Consider the following 19,322-nt stretch of genomic DNA (forward strand, 5'->3'; position numbering starts at 1 on the left):
ACTCGGCGGCGGCGATAGCAACAAACGTGCTCATCGGTCGTCGGACAAAGAATGCCCGTCACACTCATCAACGCTCAATTTAAAGGCTGCACAGAACAATTTAGATAACGTCGCAAGCAGCCACCAGCACGGGCTGAAACACTGTGGAAAGACACACGAATGGCCGGAATCTTCGAGATAGATCTCGGTGCATCTTGCGCTGCAACGAAACTGATAAAGGTGTGACCCGCGACATCGAGCACCAACAAACAAAGATTACAGAACTGATACGCGATCCAGAATCAGAGTGACAAGCCTGCATGCCGGCGGCTGTTAAAAAAACAACATATACAGTTTTGAAGGTTTCGCGGCCATATGATGGAAAATATTTATGTGGCCCTTGTATAGGATGCTTATACTCACAAAAGATTTGCACCACTGCGAAATGCAGGGGCTTCCTGGGCCATTCAAATGCGCACTGTAATAGATCATTGTACACCAATGCACCCTTCGAATCCGCAAAGGCGACAGTGGGAGCACAATTGTCTATTAGAGGTGGTGTGGGTAGTGGTTATTCAAACAAAAGGAAGAAAAAGAGTGCTGCCATCCGCTTCAACTGCTGTCTAGAATTTGAGGCACCCGAGCTGCAGCCGGCGGGAAAGCAAAATGATGAGCAGAGGATAGCGAGGGGAAGTGCAGAGGGGAGCTATAGTAAGAAAGTACAGGGGAAGCTTTGTACATTATTTACAAAATACACACAAAAAAGGTGAAAACGAGTTCGCCTAACTCGCGCGCGATTGTCCGAGTGCGCTTGGTCCATGGCGCCCCGGCCTTTTGCAGTACTGCAAACATTTTGTGAGACGAAGTATACATCGTTGGTGGTTTCGTCAGGAACTCTGGCTGAAATCGACACCTGTATTGTCTTTCCTTTGATACCCATCTTTTCAAGCTGTTATCACTTTTGAACTTATAGCAATTATAGTAGGAGTCGCAATATTCTTCCGAGCTCTCTGGTGCAAAATTATTTTCATCAAACTTTCAATATAATACAATTGCAATAAAGTCGGTTTCAATCAACAGTCATCATTTTTTTTTAGTTCGGGCTTTTCTAACCATAGAAATTGGTGTTGGTAATCTAGAGACAGCTTAAAAAAGGGTGATGGCCAATTTCATTTTACCTTAGAGAAGAGAATCGGCACTGCGAAATGGGTGTGAAATACCTACCAACAGGGTAAGCACCACGCAGCTGCCGCAATGCATTCAGGCTAACTTTTGGGGGCAATGAGGTGGAGGGGGGAGCGTAGCAGGCAGTTATGAGGCGACGTTGCCAGTAGAAGCGGGTTAGTTTCGCAAGCGCGTTAGACCGCTCCTTCCCCTTTGAATCTGCTCTGTCCTTTTCATTGGTTAGAGGTACGTCTTTGCTGCATGCGAATCCAGAGTGCTTTCTATGTATTTATTTACTTATTTATTTATTCACTACCAGAATCACCTGCTTTCATAACAACCATAGAATGGCAGTCACTAGCGATAACCATGGTAAAATGTATAACTGGCTGCCACTGAGGCATTTAGAGCCAAAGAATTTATTTCTGTCATTTATGTGCAACAAAATAATAATGCAAGACGTCACTTCGGTTACTTACTGCCCCTAGAATTTGTCCGAACATGTACTTCCTCGCGCTGCCCTGATTTGGCAAAATGGCGTGCAGCGCGCGCTCCTGCCACCGTTCGCGGCTGCGTGTCACCCCCTTTTTCCTTTGTGGCGGCGACGGTGTTCTCCGCTCTAAGCGGATCACGAGGCATGCATCCCAAGCCGAAACGCAGAGCCACGTTGACTTGACTCGCCATCGGCGTCAGCGGCATCAGTCAGTCGTTGCTATCTCTTCGCTGCCTTCCGCGAACTGCCGATCCACAAAGCTTTCTTCATGACAGTCAAGAACTGTTAGTGGAGTGTTTCTTGAAGAAATATGTGTGAAAAAAAAAAAGACTGTACATACATGTCTTGCTCGAAATATATGTCTCAATCTATCGAAAAGCTGTTTCCCAATGAGATGCGCTCAAATTTCTGTTGTAATAAAAGTGGAAGGCCTTTTGTTGGATTGGTTGGTAGTCCATTTAGACAGGTATGGCAGCGTAGATAAACGTGTACAACGCTGACGAACTTTATTGGAAGACAAAGGGCTGAGTCACATGACAGCAAAGATTGTACAAAAACCCTTTCATTTCCAATGAAGTTCACTTGAAAAGCAGTGCTGTGTTCGTCCCCGGCATTATGCCCCCGCCTGTTTGAGCTGCTGTACCCGTCTGAACATTGAAACACACCACGCTATATAGCGTTGACGGTAAGCTAACGGTAACCCCTCCCCCGCACCCATTTTTGTTTTTATGTTTTAGACTGAGCTCCTTGTGCTGTATATAGCAACATGAGCAGGAGGGCTGAAGGCGAATGCACCAGCGCTGGCAGTAAGCGTACGTTGGTAATGGTAATCCAGCTATAATACCTACCGCGAGCTGTAGTTTCAAGTCAGTCTGCGCTCTTGCTGCGACATTTGTTAGTTCGCGCATGGTCAACCGTTAGCTATAAGGTAAGTTAACAAAACGGACTGCCAACTAGCAACACTCGAGAGCGTGAGTGCAACATGATTTTGCTGAAATAAATGTAAAATATATGCAAAATATATGTAATGCCTCGGCCCTGAGGGGTAATGTAAATAAAATAAATAAATAAATATATTTTGAGCAATAAGACGACCAGAAAAGTGAGACATCACGAGCAGTTATCCGAATATGCGCCGCTTTGCAACTAGCACATATGCTTCTTGACAATGATTTCATAATTTGAATTTAACCAGCCCCGAAATTCTTTTTACATGCCTGGGGATCGTACAATAAGATACTCTTGTTGGTTCATCAGCGGTTCCAATGAAGATTGGGGGAAGAAGGCGAGGGGGGAGGGGGGGGGATCGCCCCATTTAGGCTAGTACTGGCGAACCTACACTGTTCGCAAACATTGTCCCCACCAATGTGTGAAGGCAAGCTGTTCGGTTCATCATTGATGAAAAAAAAAAAAAAGAAATCCAGCCGAAGGAAACGGTACGAAAAATCGAAGAACTGGCAAACATGGCTGCCAATAGACCTCTCCCGGCCTACGTCACCGATGACGTATTCGGAGCACGTGCTTTCAGCCTGGTGGGCAAAACATTCGCCTGCGTGCGGCCGCGTCGCTACGTTGGGAGTATGTTAACAAAGGATAAGCGGCAGATTTCGCTTGTTTTTCCCCATGCCGCTGAGTTGCTGCGCGGTCGGATGCGCTAATCGCGTGAAGAAGGGCAATGGCATAGGTTTTTTTCGATTTCCGAAGGATGAAAAGCGGTGCAAACAGTGGGTACAAGCCATGCGGAGAGCGAATTGGGCGCCCGGAAAAGATGACCGGATCTGTGGCGCGCACTTCATTGCTGGTAAGCACAGCGCGTATGCGCATATACAAGCATTGACACGCATGTTTGATGAGTGAACACGAAGCACGGGCGGTCAATCATGTGTTTGCTTTGTCCCGAACGCAGGTTCACCATCGTTGCACCCGGACCATCCGGACTGGGTGCCGAGCCGCTTTGTTTTCACGAAGCCTAATCCAGACGGCGACAAAAAAAAGTGTGATCGTTTCGAGCGAAGTTTGAAGCGGAAACGAAGCCCAGGTACGCCTCGGTTTAATCTATAATGTCGCTGTTCTGTACGCAAGGACTTTCACGCGGTTTTTATTACGTTTCCTGGCAGCTGTAGTCGCAGACAGGTTTCCATGACTGCGCAGTGGCATGCAGTGGACGTTACGCGCCGCCTGCTTAAGCCTGGTTCACATGCAAGCGGAAACGATAGCGATTTCTGCCGCGGCGGCGCAAAAGCCTGTTCTGAGCTGTCGCTATCTGTCGTGGTGGCATGAACGGCAAGAGCGGCGTAGTTTCAACTCGTTGGAAATTTTTCGCACTTGTCGCATGCACATCGCCGCTCAGTTGGCTCAATCGCTTGCACGTAAACCAGCCTGCCTGTATCTCGCTCGCGAGCGTATGCAAACAGCATGCTGGTGAAAGCTGGCGCCCTCAGCTTCCTTCCACTGTATGGCCACAGCTGCCCGCGATTAGTCGCTTGCGTGCGCCTATGTTAGGCCATTGCAGTGACAGTGTCCGGTTGCAAGTTTGACACCCATGATATTGGAGATTGGCATGCGTTTTAGTATTTGCGAAGCTAAACATGCAATGCATCTTGCTGTGTACGTATGCACGCGCCAGAGATTTTAGTTTGTTTATCCTAAATTTTAATCCATTTATATCCTTTCCATTACATTCTTAAAATATGCACCCGCCTGAGCAATGTGCATCTTGTACCTCTTTAAAAATGTGCATTTCACAGAAAGAATTGCAGAATTGCACTCTTCCATTTTTTGCCCCAATTAGTCGACTTCTCTCACTTGCTGCGACTCCTGCTCAATAAGAATGTGGGAAACAACTTCAATTTCAAGAAACTGCACCAGTTTTGTTGTCGGCAGATAGCAGTTCTCGCAACTGTTTAATGCCATCTGCTCACTACTGGCAAGATCAGATTGAACGTGGCACTCCTGATCAGCCTAGATAATCAGATGTCTATCCTTGCAGCGTACACTGATCCGGCTAGTGATGGGCAGCAGCCCATTGCACTCACTCACAGTGGAGGTGAAGAAGATCAGTCGGAAACAGCAGATGCTGTCGAGGCGCTCCTGGAGCTCAGCCGAACACGTGAAGCCCCAACTGGTATGGCGTGCAAATGTTCTTTACTGTACTCCATTACAGAGTGGACAACAGTTGCAGTCTTTGCGCCAGTACTACACTTCATGCTGCATGCCTTGTTCCTTTTGGTGTGTTAATTCTTTGTGGCTTACTTTTTGTGCTGGTCATCATACTGCACTTGTTTCTCTCTTTTTTTCTACTTCCCTTCCCTGTTTTTTTTTTTCTGGACCTTTTAGGCAATGTGCCTCTGGATGGCAGTGGCCAGCTTTGGATGGCAGTGGCCAGCCTGCTGCTTCTTCCGTTTCCTGTCTGTTTCACTATTATACACCGTGACTGCATGAAGTGCAGAATGGAGGAAGCTGGTGAGAAGCCTGAAAACTGTCATATTATATAAGCATAAATGCATGTGCACACCGTTGACAACTGGGAATTTTGAGTGTCTATTAGTCTTTATTTTTGGTTCTGTCTTTTGGCTTTCTGGCATACTGTACTCATCAAAAAATTTTGAACTTCTCGAAATTAAGTTCAGTTGGAGCAAGCACTTACCTAGCCTCTTTCCTTTTTCAGTGCTTGTCTACTGTGCTGTTTCTTGCCATGTACGTGTAACCACTTGCCCAGCTTTTTCTCCTAATCAACTTAGCAACACAGGCCTGTTGCTTGAGCTATAAATTCTGATGTATCTCATTCCGTTTTTTAGGTGCATGTTGATAGTCCCAGGGGTTTTGAGTTTCCTGATAGCCCCATTTTTGTGTTTCTGAAAGACTCATTGGAAATGCCAGTATTGGTCCACAGAAACCTTCAGGTGGTGTTCTGAAAAGACGATAAAGTGGCTGTCATCCCATACACTGCCGCCCGCAAAGTTAACGTGAATGCTTGAATCCGTGGCTTGGCATTACTTTAGCTCTGCTGAGCACTGGCTGCTGGTCCTGAGACCATGCTACTGCTCAAGCATTTGTGCCATGTTTGCTGGCAGCAGTATGCAAGATATTTAATGGCGTGAAAGAGTATGAACAAGATATGAAGCAGAAGGAATGATTTGGCTCCTGTGAAGTTTGTAGCCATGTTCTACTGTGCAAAAAGGGGGCAAACAATAAGCTATCAGGTTGTGGTAATGACAGCACCATTAAGCATAACTGCAAATTTATTTGCTGCTTTGTGTTGACTCAACACAGAGCATTTATACTTTTTTTTTCTATTTTTTCTTTATTTGTTCTAAGAAATGTACACGAACAGTTGGTTGGACCCATAGCTTTTACGGCTAGTGATGGGTCCAAATACAAAACAAGTGCAATGTTACTGCAGACCTTGTAAAGGAAAACTTCAAAATTAACACAAACAATCTAATAGACCTCTCCCTGTTTGCAAACTATGTGACATCAGGGAGGCACGTGACGATGGGGGCGCGCCGGGCTTGGTGGACAAAAGTGCTCCTTTCACCCGGTTCTCCCTGCTGCAAGGAGCGGCGGGAAGCTGCCCGCTGTTATACAATGCAAGAGTTATGCAAGAGCTCTGTTCAATGGCACTTTTGAGGATGTCTAAAAAGTTCTTACAGTATTAGAGCTTACAATATTATGACAATATTAGAGCGCCGCCCATGAAAACATTCTGTTAGGATCATTTCAAACTTCTCAAGGAACTGCGTTATTGATGTGTTTGGTGGCCGATACCCCACACCAACTATCAAACCATCCTGAAGTTTTATGAATAGGGTTTCAATGCATTCAAAACTAATAGACGCCACTCACATTACCTGGTAGGAGACACTATCCTTGACAAACATCCCTACCCCACCTCCCCTTGCCCATGTATTCCGTGGCTGGGATAAAAATTTATAACCCGGGAAAGAGACTGCTTCACCACGCTTGAGCCAAGTTTCACTCACGGCTATGACATCAAAACCAGATTACAATCAAGTTATTTAGGTTGCTTCGCATGTTACAATGGAAAATTGAAAACCTTTATTACGCATCAAATCGTCAACTTGTTGAAATGTAAAAGCCATGTCAAAAGAAACAGAAAAAATGTCATGCTAAGAATGACAGAAAAAAAAAAAGAACAGTCACACGACGTTGGCCAAGTCATCTTCACTTGTGATGTGCAGAAAAGTGGAGTTGTCTGCCCTACGCATCAAAATTTTGCCTTGTGACAACCGAACAAACTTCCAGTTGTAGTCTTTAGCTGCTTTCTTTCCTTTAGATAGTAGTACTTTGTTCTCAACGTAAAAGCATTTTAGCTTACAATTCTATAATGATGCTATCATCATATAATAAAGCTATAATGCTATGAGCATGGAATAAAGCATTATATGCTCTGCCTGCATTACTGTATATTTTGTTTCTTGAATGGCATGCATTTATGTGCAGTGTCTGTAGTCCTTGGGTCTACCAGCACGATGTTGTAAATGCATCTGATGCATAAACAGATTTGCTTCAAAACCTCTTGCAGCTCCCCCTTAAAGCATGTGCAGGTTCGCAACTTATGACCTTTTTTGTTTCACTAACAGGAGGGAGACCCACTCACATGTGTGCACCACCACTGCATTCAACGCCAAGCCTGAATGAGCCCGAACAAGAATGGTACCAGCAGTGGCGTCAGCTACAAGAGTGCATGCAAGAAAAATACCTTGCTAAGTGCAAAGAGTTCAACGAACTCAAGGAGCATGTTGAGAGTCTCGTAAATGAACTTAAAATTCTGCGGGAAGGAGAAAGGAATGAAGGCCCTAGGAGGTGGGGATACTTTGCCATCACAGGTGTGACAGGAAAGGTGGCTTATTATACCGGGTTGCCAAATGAACAAGCATTTCTCTGGGTAGTGAGCCTATACAAAAATGCCACCGAAGAGCCCTGGAACGAGGTGCTTGACCCAGAGGACAAGGTGCTACTTGTACTCATGAGGCTGAGACTTGACGTGCACTTATGTTTCCTCGCAGACCTGTTTGGTCTAGGGAAAAACTCGATCTCCAAGCTGTTTGAGGAAACAATCACTGTGTTGGTGGCTGAGCTGAAGGGGCTTGTTGTGTGGCCAGACGATGTGGCCTTCCACACATGCAAACCAAAACTATTTAGAGGGAAATATAGGAATGTAAGGGTCATCATCGACAGCATTGAAGTCCGGCTTGAAAGAGCAAGTGCATCAACAGCACAAAGCACAACATTCTCAAGCTATAAAAATGCGACCAGCCTCAAGTTCTTGGTAGGAATAACCCCGTACGGGTTAGTATCGTATGTGTCGTGCTGGGGAGGAAAAATCAGCGACAAGCAGCTTGTCTTGTTCACGGACTTCGCCGAGAAGCTCGAACACGGAGATGAGGTGATGGCCGACCGAGGGTTCACTGTGGCTGAAGAGCTAGCAACACTAGGTGTAAAGCTGATTGTACCAGCCTTCACCAAGGGAAAAAGACAGTTGCCGCAAAAAGAGGTAAACGAATCCCGAGAGATTTCCCGCCGCCGCATCAGAGTGGAACAAGCCATAGGACGCATGAAGAGGTTCCGCATCCTTCGAAACGTAGTCCCCTATTTTATGAACGATTACCTAGAGTCATAGTGGTGATCACCGTGCCTTCCTCGTCTCTTTTCGCATACATCTGATTTTTGCCTACGCCAAGCTTTCTCTTGGAGAGTTCAGGCTACCTGCATTGCTTAGAGCATGCTCAGTTTGCTTCATGTTATTGTCCCATATGTCAGGTTTAACACCTCTACCAGTTCTGTTCTTACCTGTATTTTAACACCAAGGCCATCGTCTGCGGTTAAAGTAGAACATCTGCCTTGCGGCTAGATCCCGAATCCCTTTACTGCTAACTTGTTGATAGGGTCATTCCTTACCTTTCTTCCATTTTCTCTTCATATTCTGACTCGCCATCCTGTTTGTCATTATATCTCATCTTGATAAGCACCTCTATATGCTGCATGATGCTCAGATGAGCGCACAATGTAAAGCTTATTTCATTTTTAGTCTCCCTACTGGGGCTCTTCCACACTCATTTCTCCTGTTAACGAAAGAAGGTATTCAAATCCATAACTAATTCTGGTCTGCCAACTCTACTGATAACGCCTCCTTGGGACACATCTCCTGCCAAAAGCTGCTGTGTGAGCTGCAACGAACATTTCATAGAGTGCCTCTTTTGAACGAAAGCGACAGTTTTCACCCTCAGTTAAAGCACAGAAGCCAAAGCAGCACCCATGCTGCACCCCTACGAGAACGCCCATTCCTAGTTTGAAAATGGTGAAGGAACTTTCTCATCTGGCCAATAATGACTCCTTTTTGGTGTGTGTAATCTGTTTATTTCTGTTTCTGTACACAGCAGCAATATATGACATGTCATTGAAATAAAATGTGGTTCGTCAAATGCACTGTGTTGCGTCACTTATTTAATGCGAAGGTTTTAAAGGAGGCGAACCAAGATCAACAAGAGCAGCCCGCAAATGCGAACCATTAATTGGACACTGAAGAGAAAAACGAAGTCTGCTTTTGTCGACAGAATACCAGCTCCTAATTTCAAAAATACCACTCTTACTGCAAACAATGCTCTTGTAACGTAGAAAACACAGATAACAAATACAGGTATTGCTGCCACAGCCCATTCTTGCAAGTACAAGTGCCATGACTTGCAGCGATAGACTTTTCGGATTTTGTGGAGGTATATCTGAATATGTTACTTCCTGAATGTTCGCTGTACTGTCATATCAGTACACACACCATAATCTGGCGCATCAGTTTATGCCACAACGCGTATTTTTAGCTTCACGTGCGCCCCCTACAGAGCAGCGATGATAAAGCTTTCGAGCAAGCCATTTAAGAAGTAAACACCCGAGGAACCACCGAACGAAAGGCCCCATTTTGCAGAAAATCTCTACTGCGGGCATTTCAGCAAAAGATCACAGGCATGGCTATGGCAGATGGTATTTGGCAGGTGACATGGCCGCATACTGACTGGCCGGCAGGTTTTATACGAGGTCATGAGACTATATTACATGACGGGAGCTGCCAACTGGGACTTCTGCTTTCAGATGGGTGGGAAAGATGGAAATTGGAAATCAAACCTTCGAGGACCCTGGGGTTATGAGTAAGACATGCTACTCTTGGGTCACATAGGCACGTTCGTAGGGCTTTATTCAAGTGGGGCTTTATAGATATCTACGTAGAGTGGCCTTTTTCAAATTACTCGGCAGCTTGCAACTATATGAATGAATATGCGACATAAACACAAAAATTAAAGGATCAGAGATTAAGTTAGTAGCAAATTGCATATAATCGAACGAGGATCCGCAAGAGAAGCCGCAGATGGCAGCCAATAACAACATCGCATCATACCCTTAAAAGTAGAGCTTGTGTGTCCCCTTATTTTTTTTTTCATTCTGCATAGGCGATTTCCCCTTTGGTCACTTCTGCTTAATGCTCGAGGTTGCTCTTTCTTGACAGCAGCTGTGGAAGCACTGCACTCCTACAAAATGCCTGCAAAGCTGGCATGTGCTTATCAAAAAAATCGTGGTCCCTTTGAATACGGACAATCAGAAAGCCTGCCTTTGCCCAGCAAACAAAATCACAATAGTCAACATTGGCACATGCAAACTCTGTCTGCACTTGAAACATGTACTCATGGTTCTCCTTGAGGTTCAGGTTCTCATCAAGGTAAAAGGCTTTGTCCCTGATATCACTTATTACTGTGTCCCTATACTTGTAGGGGCATTTTATCTCAAGCACCCCACGCCCACAACAACTGCACTCAATGAACCCATCTGGGCTGGCCGCAACATACTGCCATTGTGGAAAGATGCAGAGCCCTGCATCTTTACATTTAAAGCCCTGATGGTGCTGCACTTGGTAATCAATATATTGCTGCCTTGCAATATGTTCATGGTCTATGCCGTATCTGATTGCTTGCGGCTTCCTCTGGCGCGACTGATACTGAACCAGTGGAGACTGTGCAATATTTACCGCGAGGCGTGCTGCACTCGTAGCACTCTTGCATTTCAGCACTTTTGCGATGACTGACCCAGTAATTCTGCCACATCTCTGCTCAAACCACTGAATACAGTTTCTCTGCTGCCTGGTCTGTGCTTCAATCTCGACAACTTCTAGCTCACTTATCCTTCTGTTCAATAAAAAATCAATTCTTTTGGCTTTCTCATCATCATCAAGCTCTTCCCAGTGCGGGTCAAATAGTGCATACAAGCTTTCCGGAAGGTCAGCACTTCCCTGGCACTCATCAGCAGTGTCTGTGTCTTCATCTGGGACGACATACTTGGCAAATGCCGTAAATATTGCAGCATCAGGAATAATGGCATGCAGTGAATCCAGCGACGCAGGGTACTTGGCTTTTGTCTGGTGAACAACCGACCGCAGTCTTTTGACGCCCTTTGATGGCCTTCCGGGCTTGTGTTTGACGATGACCAGGTCCTTCAGGCGGGTAGGCTGAACCTTTAGGATAGAGCAAAATACATTACTTGCATAGTGTTATTGTGATACATACCCAGTAAGGCACTTTCAGTCAGCTGACATTAATGAGGATGAGGATCGTTTCCTACCTTTCTTCAATGACCTATCTGTGTGCTAAGAAAGGAATCATTCTAGCATTCATTCACTAAGCTGCTGCTTATGCTCCTACTAACACCTGTTCATACAAAGTAATTATGTACAATTTCACGAGACTAAGAAGCACAGAAAAAAATGCATTACACTTTCTCGGAACTTGTTGTTCCAGGCACAAAGCTGGGATGTAGATGACCTTGCATGTCCTGAAGACACAAGCAGCTCAACTTTGAAAAGGAGGGCAGCCACGTGACAGCACACTTCACCAAGCCTGCAAAAAGGAATGGTAGCAAAATCACTCAAAAGCCAAGTAGAACTTGTTAATATTTGATATGCATCTTAAATGTTAAGTACAGAAAGCGACTACTCCGCTCGCCAGTACAGTTTTACAGCGATGGCAAGTGCTACAAGTTTATATAAATGGCACAACAGCATTTGTTAGATACTCGCGCTACAGAGGCACTTACTAGTACATAAGAACAAACAACAGGAACTTTATGCGACGAACATTGAAGACTCGTTTTTTTTTTTTTTTTTTCACTACAGACAGGGCGGGTTTGGACATTTCGTTACGCGTGGTTACATTATTCGTAATTCTGCGCGTTCACGTGCTAGGACGACACTGATTCCTCGAAGTACCCTCCAGCCCTATGGTCAAACAATCGCATTCAACGAGGTGGCCTACGTCACGCAACACCGTGAAAATGCACTCAAGCAACACCTTTGCTCAAGTGCACTAACGCTCCAGAACGGAATCGCAGTATGCTTCGCTTCTGCGACAAACGTTGCCCGTATCGGTAACCCATTCTACTACGCCAACATCTGGCCTTATCTGACAACAGTGTGTACTAGTGCAAATTCTAGAACACAAGAAAGAAGCGCGTCGACATTGGAGAGAAGAGGACACAACGCGTCTCAAAGCGATGCTTTCTCTTGGTCCTGGACGCACGGACGCATTCATCGCAGAAGTGGGACACGAACTAAAGAGAAAAAAAATGGACGAGCCCGCTTCGGTAACAACAGCTGCTCATTGCTGCACTTGATATGTAAATATGAACTCACCCCGCCATGCAGGTGCAGTGCGCCGTGCGAACGCTGCAGTCTTAGTCCACAAGCGCCCATGCCTCGTAGGGCTCGGCGGTGGTCCTTTGGGACGGTGTCACCATGGCCTTTACGAAGCAGCACTCGGTGTCCAGGTCAGAAATGAGAACCGTGCGAACATGTCCTTCCATCGCAAGGCCGTAGGCTTTGAGAGACTTGTACGACTTCAACGCATCCACACTGTACGGGCCGGGAGTGTTAACAAGGTATACATAAACGTCTCCGAAGCGCACGTTTGGCCAGCACTTTGGATCGTTCTTCCAGTTCCCTAATGCGTAGGGGTCCGGATACTGTGTGCCACGCACCTGTAATTTCTCTAAGTAGCGTTGGCGAGCATTTTTCGGCAGTGAGCGCACATAATCCGACAGCTCCATAGCGCCCACACCGCTGTAGGCCTGACCGGGAAAGATATGTTTTGCCCACCAGGCCACGCCCACCACGCCCTCTGACGTCACATTGTTTGCAAACAGGGAGAGGTCTATTCTCACATTCCCTCTGTAGCTAAACCCTCGTAACTGCCGTAAATAAAGCGGGGACTCCAAAGCACTTTCCAGGCACCGCGACGCGTCAACGCCGGCGTCACGGCAGGCTTTGCAAAAGGGGAATGCACCTGCATGTTCGTGGTGCTGGCTCGCTCACCCTCTCGTGCGGACTGAGAAAATTTGAAAACCGTGAAGTAAACCATTCTGTGAAGAAAAGAAGCAGGGGGAGCTAAGTGGACTTCAGGACGAGAAGAAAGGAGTAGGGGACAGCCGCGCGGTCCCTTCCTATTGTTGTAAACCCCTCGCTAGTTTCCGACGCGTGTAGCGCGCCAGATATCTGGCAGGGAGAGATCGCAGCTTCAGCGCTCGCGATGCATGTGTCAGGCGTTGCGCGCATGCGCAGACTGGCTTTGGCTGACGCGTGCGACGACGTTGGCGCGGCAGTACATGACACGTGTGTGTTTGGACTCGGGGCTTATGTATTCCAGTAGTGCACAATAACTACACGCAGTTATTGTGCAGCGTTGTGGCGTCCATGAAGCCACGGACGTCGGTTCCTGGAAAAGCACCTGCAGCGAACTCCCCCTTTGCGCGTGGCATCGCGGCGAAATCGGGGAAGGAGGTTTTGGGCATACGCAGTGGCGCTACTCGAAAAAGTTTCGTTCGTCTAACGGAGGAGAGCGAACTAGACGCTCAACACGATCAAGTACGTGGTGTTAGAAGCTAGTAAACAACTGTAATTTTTAGCACTACGAGGCATACCCACTGAAAATGGAAACATGAACAGCGCCGTAAGCGAAGGGATGACGGGACGGAAAGGTTCCTGCAGCAAAGCCGACGTGAAGTCTCGAAGACCGTAAGTTCAGTTTCCTCCACGAAATCTCAGTGGTGCTGCTTTGATTAGAAGCCAGATATGGTAGTTATGGCAGTCAAATATAGGAAAAAGGTCTACTTTTCACCAAAGGCTGCAGGAAAAAGACACCACCACGATATGCTGTCTCGTCCTTCCCCTGATTCTTTCACAATTATTCCGCTCAGTCACGCCATCTTATAGCAATTCAGTGTGAGCTCATCGTAGGGCCGGTGTGGTAACTGCAAAAAGCACGAGCGGCAAATAGTCGTACTATGACGAACATTTGCGCCTTTCTATGAAACAAATTGACTGTTATCTCCATACTACTTGACATAGAGCTAAGGCCGGGATTCCCATGAGGCTAGGTCTAGCTAGCAAACGGAAAATTGCCGATTGCTGAGCGTGCACAAAATAGTGCAACCTTCAGTGTGCTGTTTCAATTATTGCTAAATGGATAACAATAAATAATGATTAGCGAACTCCAGTCTGGTAGGTACAGGCCACAGCACAGGGGCATCAGAGGAAATATGCTCTCTTCGCCAGAAGCCGACAAATGCGTTTCAGAAGTCATCGCATGGTTATTACACAAAGAGTGTTGTGGTAGGCGAAGGAATTTTAATGGCAGTTGCGACGTCGGTTTCATCGTCGTGATAAAAAACAATCAAAGGCATGGCGCTGGCAGGGGATATCTGTCACCTGACGTAGCCGAGCACTGATTCTTCGATATCAGAAACTTGTGAGGAGACTCAGTGCACACTGGCAAAGAAGCCATGACTGCTTCAAAACAAGGGACACTGTGCCCGGAAAAATGTAAAGAAATTGAAACTTCGTTCGGTACAAACAACGTGCTAACGTAATATAACGTTCAGAAACGGACAATTTCCAGGGACATTCGGTAACTACAAACAGTCAAAGAGTCGCATAGTAAATTACAGACGCAGGATCTTACTGCAGGGCCTGAAACGCGCAGCATAATGCCAAGAACCCCGCAAATGTCTCGTTGCTCATCATAAAAATTTCCGTTCATTAGCTTAAGAGTGAGCCGTTTCGCCTTTGGAAAAAATACGCACCCTATGTCTTTTCTGCAACTGCAACGTATGTTGCATTGAGTGCGCACACCGTCACACACACACACACACATAAATATATATATATATATATATATATTTGTGTGTGTGTGTGTGTGTGTGTGTGTGTGTGTGTGTGTGTGTGTGTGTGTGTGTGTGTGTGTGTGTGTGTGTGTGTGTGTGTGTGTGTGTGTGTGTGTGTGTGTGTGTGTGTGTGTGTGTGTGTGTGTGTGTGTGTGTGTGTGTGTGTGTGTGTGTGTGTGTGTGTGTGTGTATAGCAACATACGTCTCATACATTTGCAGGGTTTTGTGGTAACTGGCAAAACTCGCGAGTAAAAGCTACTAAATGAGGCTCCCACAGCGGAAATCGGAAGCAAACGCTGTGAGTTTCTTTTTGGGCCACAACTGAGGTGCTTTCACTGCTCCTATCCCTAGAAAAAAAAAATGTGTAAAGTACCAATGATTTTTTGCACAAGTCCACCTGTGGAAATATTGGCGGCACTTGCGAACTGAGGCTCTCCCTCTACCCTTGTTCTCTACTCTTTCAAACAACGGAAAAGGATTTTCTGATTGAACTCAGTAAAACCTTGCACAGCAAAGGCATGCAAAAACGCCCCGAGGCGTGCCTGCGTTAGCCTTAGCGCCTGTGACCGTCTCCTGGACAGAGTTGAAAAAGAGTAAGCCGGCCTGGTTAGTGGTGTGGACTTAATGTACCAAAACAAACAAGAAATTTCCATTTGGCAGGGCTCCTTTTGCCGAAAACAAGGACATTATGTAGGCTATCGGCGACCACTGCGCTGTACGTGTGCACGGTGCGCGGTTCTGTAAAGTTGAATTATGAAGGATTTGCCTTCGAACTGCAAAAAAAGGAAAGAAAAACGAAACATTACATGCATATAGATAAGTTTTATCTCAGCCTGCCACAGGTGGTAGATTTTGGACGGAGCAGTCGCGTACACAAGCAGATCAGCTCTTAATTATTAGACGTTTCTCCACTCACAAAAACAATGACATTTCTGAGAGCGCGTTTTGACACAATTTGTAGCACGAATGCGGCTAAACATGCCTGCTTGATGAATTATGTTTAGAGGGAGTTTTAGCTCAAAAGGAACAAGGGCATGAAAGGCACACAGGAAAAGCACTGTGTTCCTATTACGTCCTGTTTTCATTTGTACTACCAAGTGGCTCAAACTGCCGCTTCGTCCTGAGGGCTATGCACCCTCGTTTTGATGCAGATGGCAAATTATTATATCTGAAGGATATCAAAGAGACTTTTACTGTGTACTGTTTATAGTCATGATGATGATGAGTAATTTTGTTGATCTGCTTATCCTGCCTCTTGAAGATTTTGCTTCGGCGCATCACTTTGATCATGAGGTGCATAGACTAGTCAATAAAACAGACTGCAAATTGCGCTTGCCAGGCTGTATTGCTCAAGCTCACCTTGGCGAAAATTCATTTACAAAGTGGTGATGGGCTTGGCGAAGGTCATTGGCCTCAGTCCCTGCCCGTGGACAATGGGCTACCTCAGTCGTCCTGGTGTACATCTCTTCTCTTCGTCCTTTTCTGACTGGTTCTCCTCATTCAAGTCCCCCTTTCACCCCACCCGACCCCTACTCCAAACAATGCATCTCATGGCAGTGTGACAAAGGCGCATGTCTCCCTTCGCCTGCCTACCTTCACCTGAAGAGGTCCAAAAACCTGCCAGCCAGTATTTAGAGTGCGCACAGGCACGTGAGATATCTGCGGACACACCTCAGAGCACTTTCGCGCTATATGTATTCTGGCACAAAAGGACACTGCCAAACCTGACCAGGCATTCTGGCGTGAGAAGTACAGGCGGAGAGACCCGTTGTGCATTTCTGAAAGCCTGGAATGGGCTTTCGCTGCACCTATTTATTCTCCAGCAACTTGTCAGCGCGATGATCAAGGAAACATTTCGTAAAAAGCTCTTGAAGCGAACTTCTCCATTTTCGCCTGGAATGGTGAGCAAGTATGGGAGCTGAAAAGCTCTCGAGCATGCGCATGATAGGAAATGGTCAGTATGACAGCAGCTTTTTCACAAAAAGAATCGAAGTGACTCAAAAAAGTCTTGCAACTGCAGTCCGAGTAACTGTACTCATTATGTACTTTGCTGCGTAATTTTCTTGCACACCTCAACCCCCCTTCCCACACACACACACACACACACACACACACACACACACACACACACACACACACACACACACACACACAGCCCCATCACTGCGTGCGGGCCGAAGGATTCCGGTAATTCTGTTTACTTCTAGGCAAGCGCTTCTCTGCTATGCTGTCTTTTTATTATCGCACTGAAATGCTCCGAGCTGTTCTCTCAGCGGCGTCGCTTTGCTTATGTTATGTTGTCTGCATTCGAAACTGTTATTTCCACGCAGTGCAGTATGGTCCACGGCAGCATTTCTGCAAAGTTGGCCATAGAAGCTGAGTGTTTTAAGTAATCAAAATTAAAATAAGAAAATCGAATTCCGGCACTTCTGATGATCTGCTGAGAACGGATTTTATACCGTTAATAACCATATGTAACAGCAGTGCCACCCCCCCCCCCACCCCCTCCAAAAAAAAATCAGCGATTGAAGAAATTGATGTAGCGCTTTACTACAGCTTCTTCAGCGAATAATGTTTTTGAAAATTTAGGCTACAATAAACCGTTCTACAACTGACTTGGCATGAAGGCAGTGAAAAAAATTACAAGAATGCTTGTCCTGTGGGTGCGCACCACGAAGCACGCACGTTTGTGTTTCGTTTATTTACTTCGATATTTCTCTCTACCGTGTGTCGGGCCGGGCTTTTCAGCACGTACTAATAGGCGTTCCAGTACCCGATAACGTTCACCGGACGTATGCGTACAAGTTCATTTTCCACTTCTGCATGTTGCTCAAACGTTTCGTTTTTAATCGTTATGTGAATTCAGACTATGTATTTTTATGAATACACGTGTCCTGTGTCATGCTCCCTCCTCTCCAAACGCTTTTGAGTAACCGCCTATAGCGAAAGCAAAGCATAATTACCACCTTATCCAGAACGAGCACGTGAGAACGGTACGCGGTATGCATGCCAATATTGACCGCTGCTGCTTGCACTCTGTGCTCTACCGGATATAAAACGTCATAGCATTTTCAATTTACTCCCAGTAGATGCGTCTCTGGGGGCGCACTGGCACTCGGTGCGCTATAGCGCGTCTCAATGCCCTCGCTTTTTCGGTAGCTGAGCGCGTCACCTCGCACGACTCTGTACTCCATTCTGCTCACCTGTTTAAAGCGAAGATACGTCTTTTATACATGACGAGTGATTCAATCAAACACCAAAAGAAATATATCTTTGGCGGTTATATTTACTTGCTCATTGGGCCGTCTGCAAAAATTCAAAAGTGGTAGTCTGTTAGTTTGCAGAGCGAGAACCCTTTTATCACGACGGCATGGACAATTCTCGGGCAGATATCAGGAGCAGCGCTCATAACTCCTACGCACAATTCCATGCGCCTTTTTTCCCCACTCTTTCGCCGTGTGTTGCAGTGTCAATAAAAGGACCTGTATGAAACCACTGTTAAGAAATTAGAACACAAATACTGGTTGTTGTACCACGAATGCCCCATATAAAAGACACCCGTCCACCACACCCCACGTTGTTATATCAGCTTCGCAATGACTCCGTAACGATTTCCCGGTGCCACAATCCTCGAATGTCCAAAGCCCTGTATCAGAATCTCCGTGCAAGAAGCACCTGATACTCTCATTCTATTATAATAGGCTACAACGTTGAGCTAGCTGGTCTAGCATGTGCGCGTTGAGATCAATATAGTTGCCACTGCAGCGTTTTTCTTGTGTCTGTGTGTGCCTCTCCTGTTTTGTTCCTGCTCTGCGGCCTTCTTCCAAGATGTCATTCTATAAATCTTCAGCCGATAGTCCTGCAAATCAAGAAAACACACACGCTCTAGAAAAGTGTGTGAGAGAGAAAGAGAGCGTACAATGGCAGAATGTTTTCGTATACACGAATGCCTATTCTCATTCTTGCTCCTGTCCCATAGTGCAGCGACCGATGATGACTTAATTATGTATATCCAAACTATTTTTGCTTATTATTACTGTTACGGACTCTGTTCGCGTATCGGAGACGTACGTATTACTGGAGACGTGTCGCTCATGTGCACCCCCTTACCCTCACCCGCGTCCCTGCGTGTGGGCATGAGGCGTCCAGGGCGCGTCCTTATACCTACTGTCACAACATACTGCTCAATTATCGTTTTTGTTAATGATGTTTCAGTACTCGTGCGGCAGTCATTACCAGCGAGAAAAGGGGGAGGGGGGGTGCTCATTTTTTTTTGTTTATTTCGCTAACTTTCGATAAAGCATACTAAAAAAAGTCATGCAAACCGTTTTTTCCAGAAACCTGAGAAGACTTTTGCTTTTAGAATACCCCATGCTGCTTTACAATTTGCAAAATGTTTTGTGCGGTGGCTAGGCTATCGCCGGTAAAGCTTGTGTCAAATTTCAACACACTCTCGTGCTGTGCAGCGAAG

At 46.0% G+C, this 19,322-nt stretch overlaps 2 protein-coding genes across 2 annotated transcripts; one reads left to right on the forward strand and one right to left on the reverse strand.

The window, feature by feature from the left end:
• Positions 1-3,269: 3,269 nt before the first annotated feature.
• On the forward strand, positions 3,270-9,508 carry LOC146188318 (uncharacterized). Its single transcript, XM_084603726.1, has 5 exons — positions 3,270-3,437; positions 3,543-3,674; positions 4,626-4,760; positions 4,973-5,098; positions 7,240-9,508. Exons 1-5 carry the CDS (start codon positions 3,374-3,376, stop codon positions 8,277-8,279), a joined length of 1,497 nt encoding a protein of 498 aa, XP_084459852.1. The 5' UTR covers positions 3,270-3,373; the 3' UTR covers positions 8,280-9,508.
• A 616-nt stretch (positions 9,509-10,124) lies between these two features.
• On the reverse strand, positions 10,125-12,334 carry LOC146188319 (uncharacterized). Its single transcript, XM_084605028.1, has 3 exons — positions 12,327-12,334; positions 11,412-11,535; positions 10,125-11,153 (listed from the first exon to the last, which is right to left on the reverse strand). The coding sequence occupies exons 1-3, from the start codon at positions 12,332-12,334 to the stop codon at positions 10,125-10,127; spliced, it is 1,161 nt and encodes a 386-aa protein (XP_084461154.1).
• Between the last annotated feature and the right edge of the window lie 6,988 nt (positions 12,335-19,322).

The sequence above is a fragment of the Amblyomma maculatum genome, chromosome 5, assembly GCF_055883805.1.
Source record: "Amblyomma maculatum isolate TAMU_Amacu chromosome 5, ASM5588380v1, whole genome shotgun sequence".
Lineage (NCBI taxonomy): Eukaryota > Metazoa > Arthropoda > Arachnida > Ixodida > Ixodidae > Amblyomma > Amblyomma maculatum.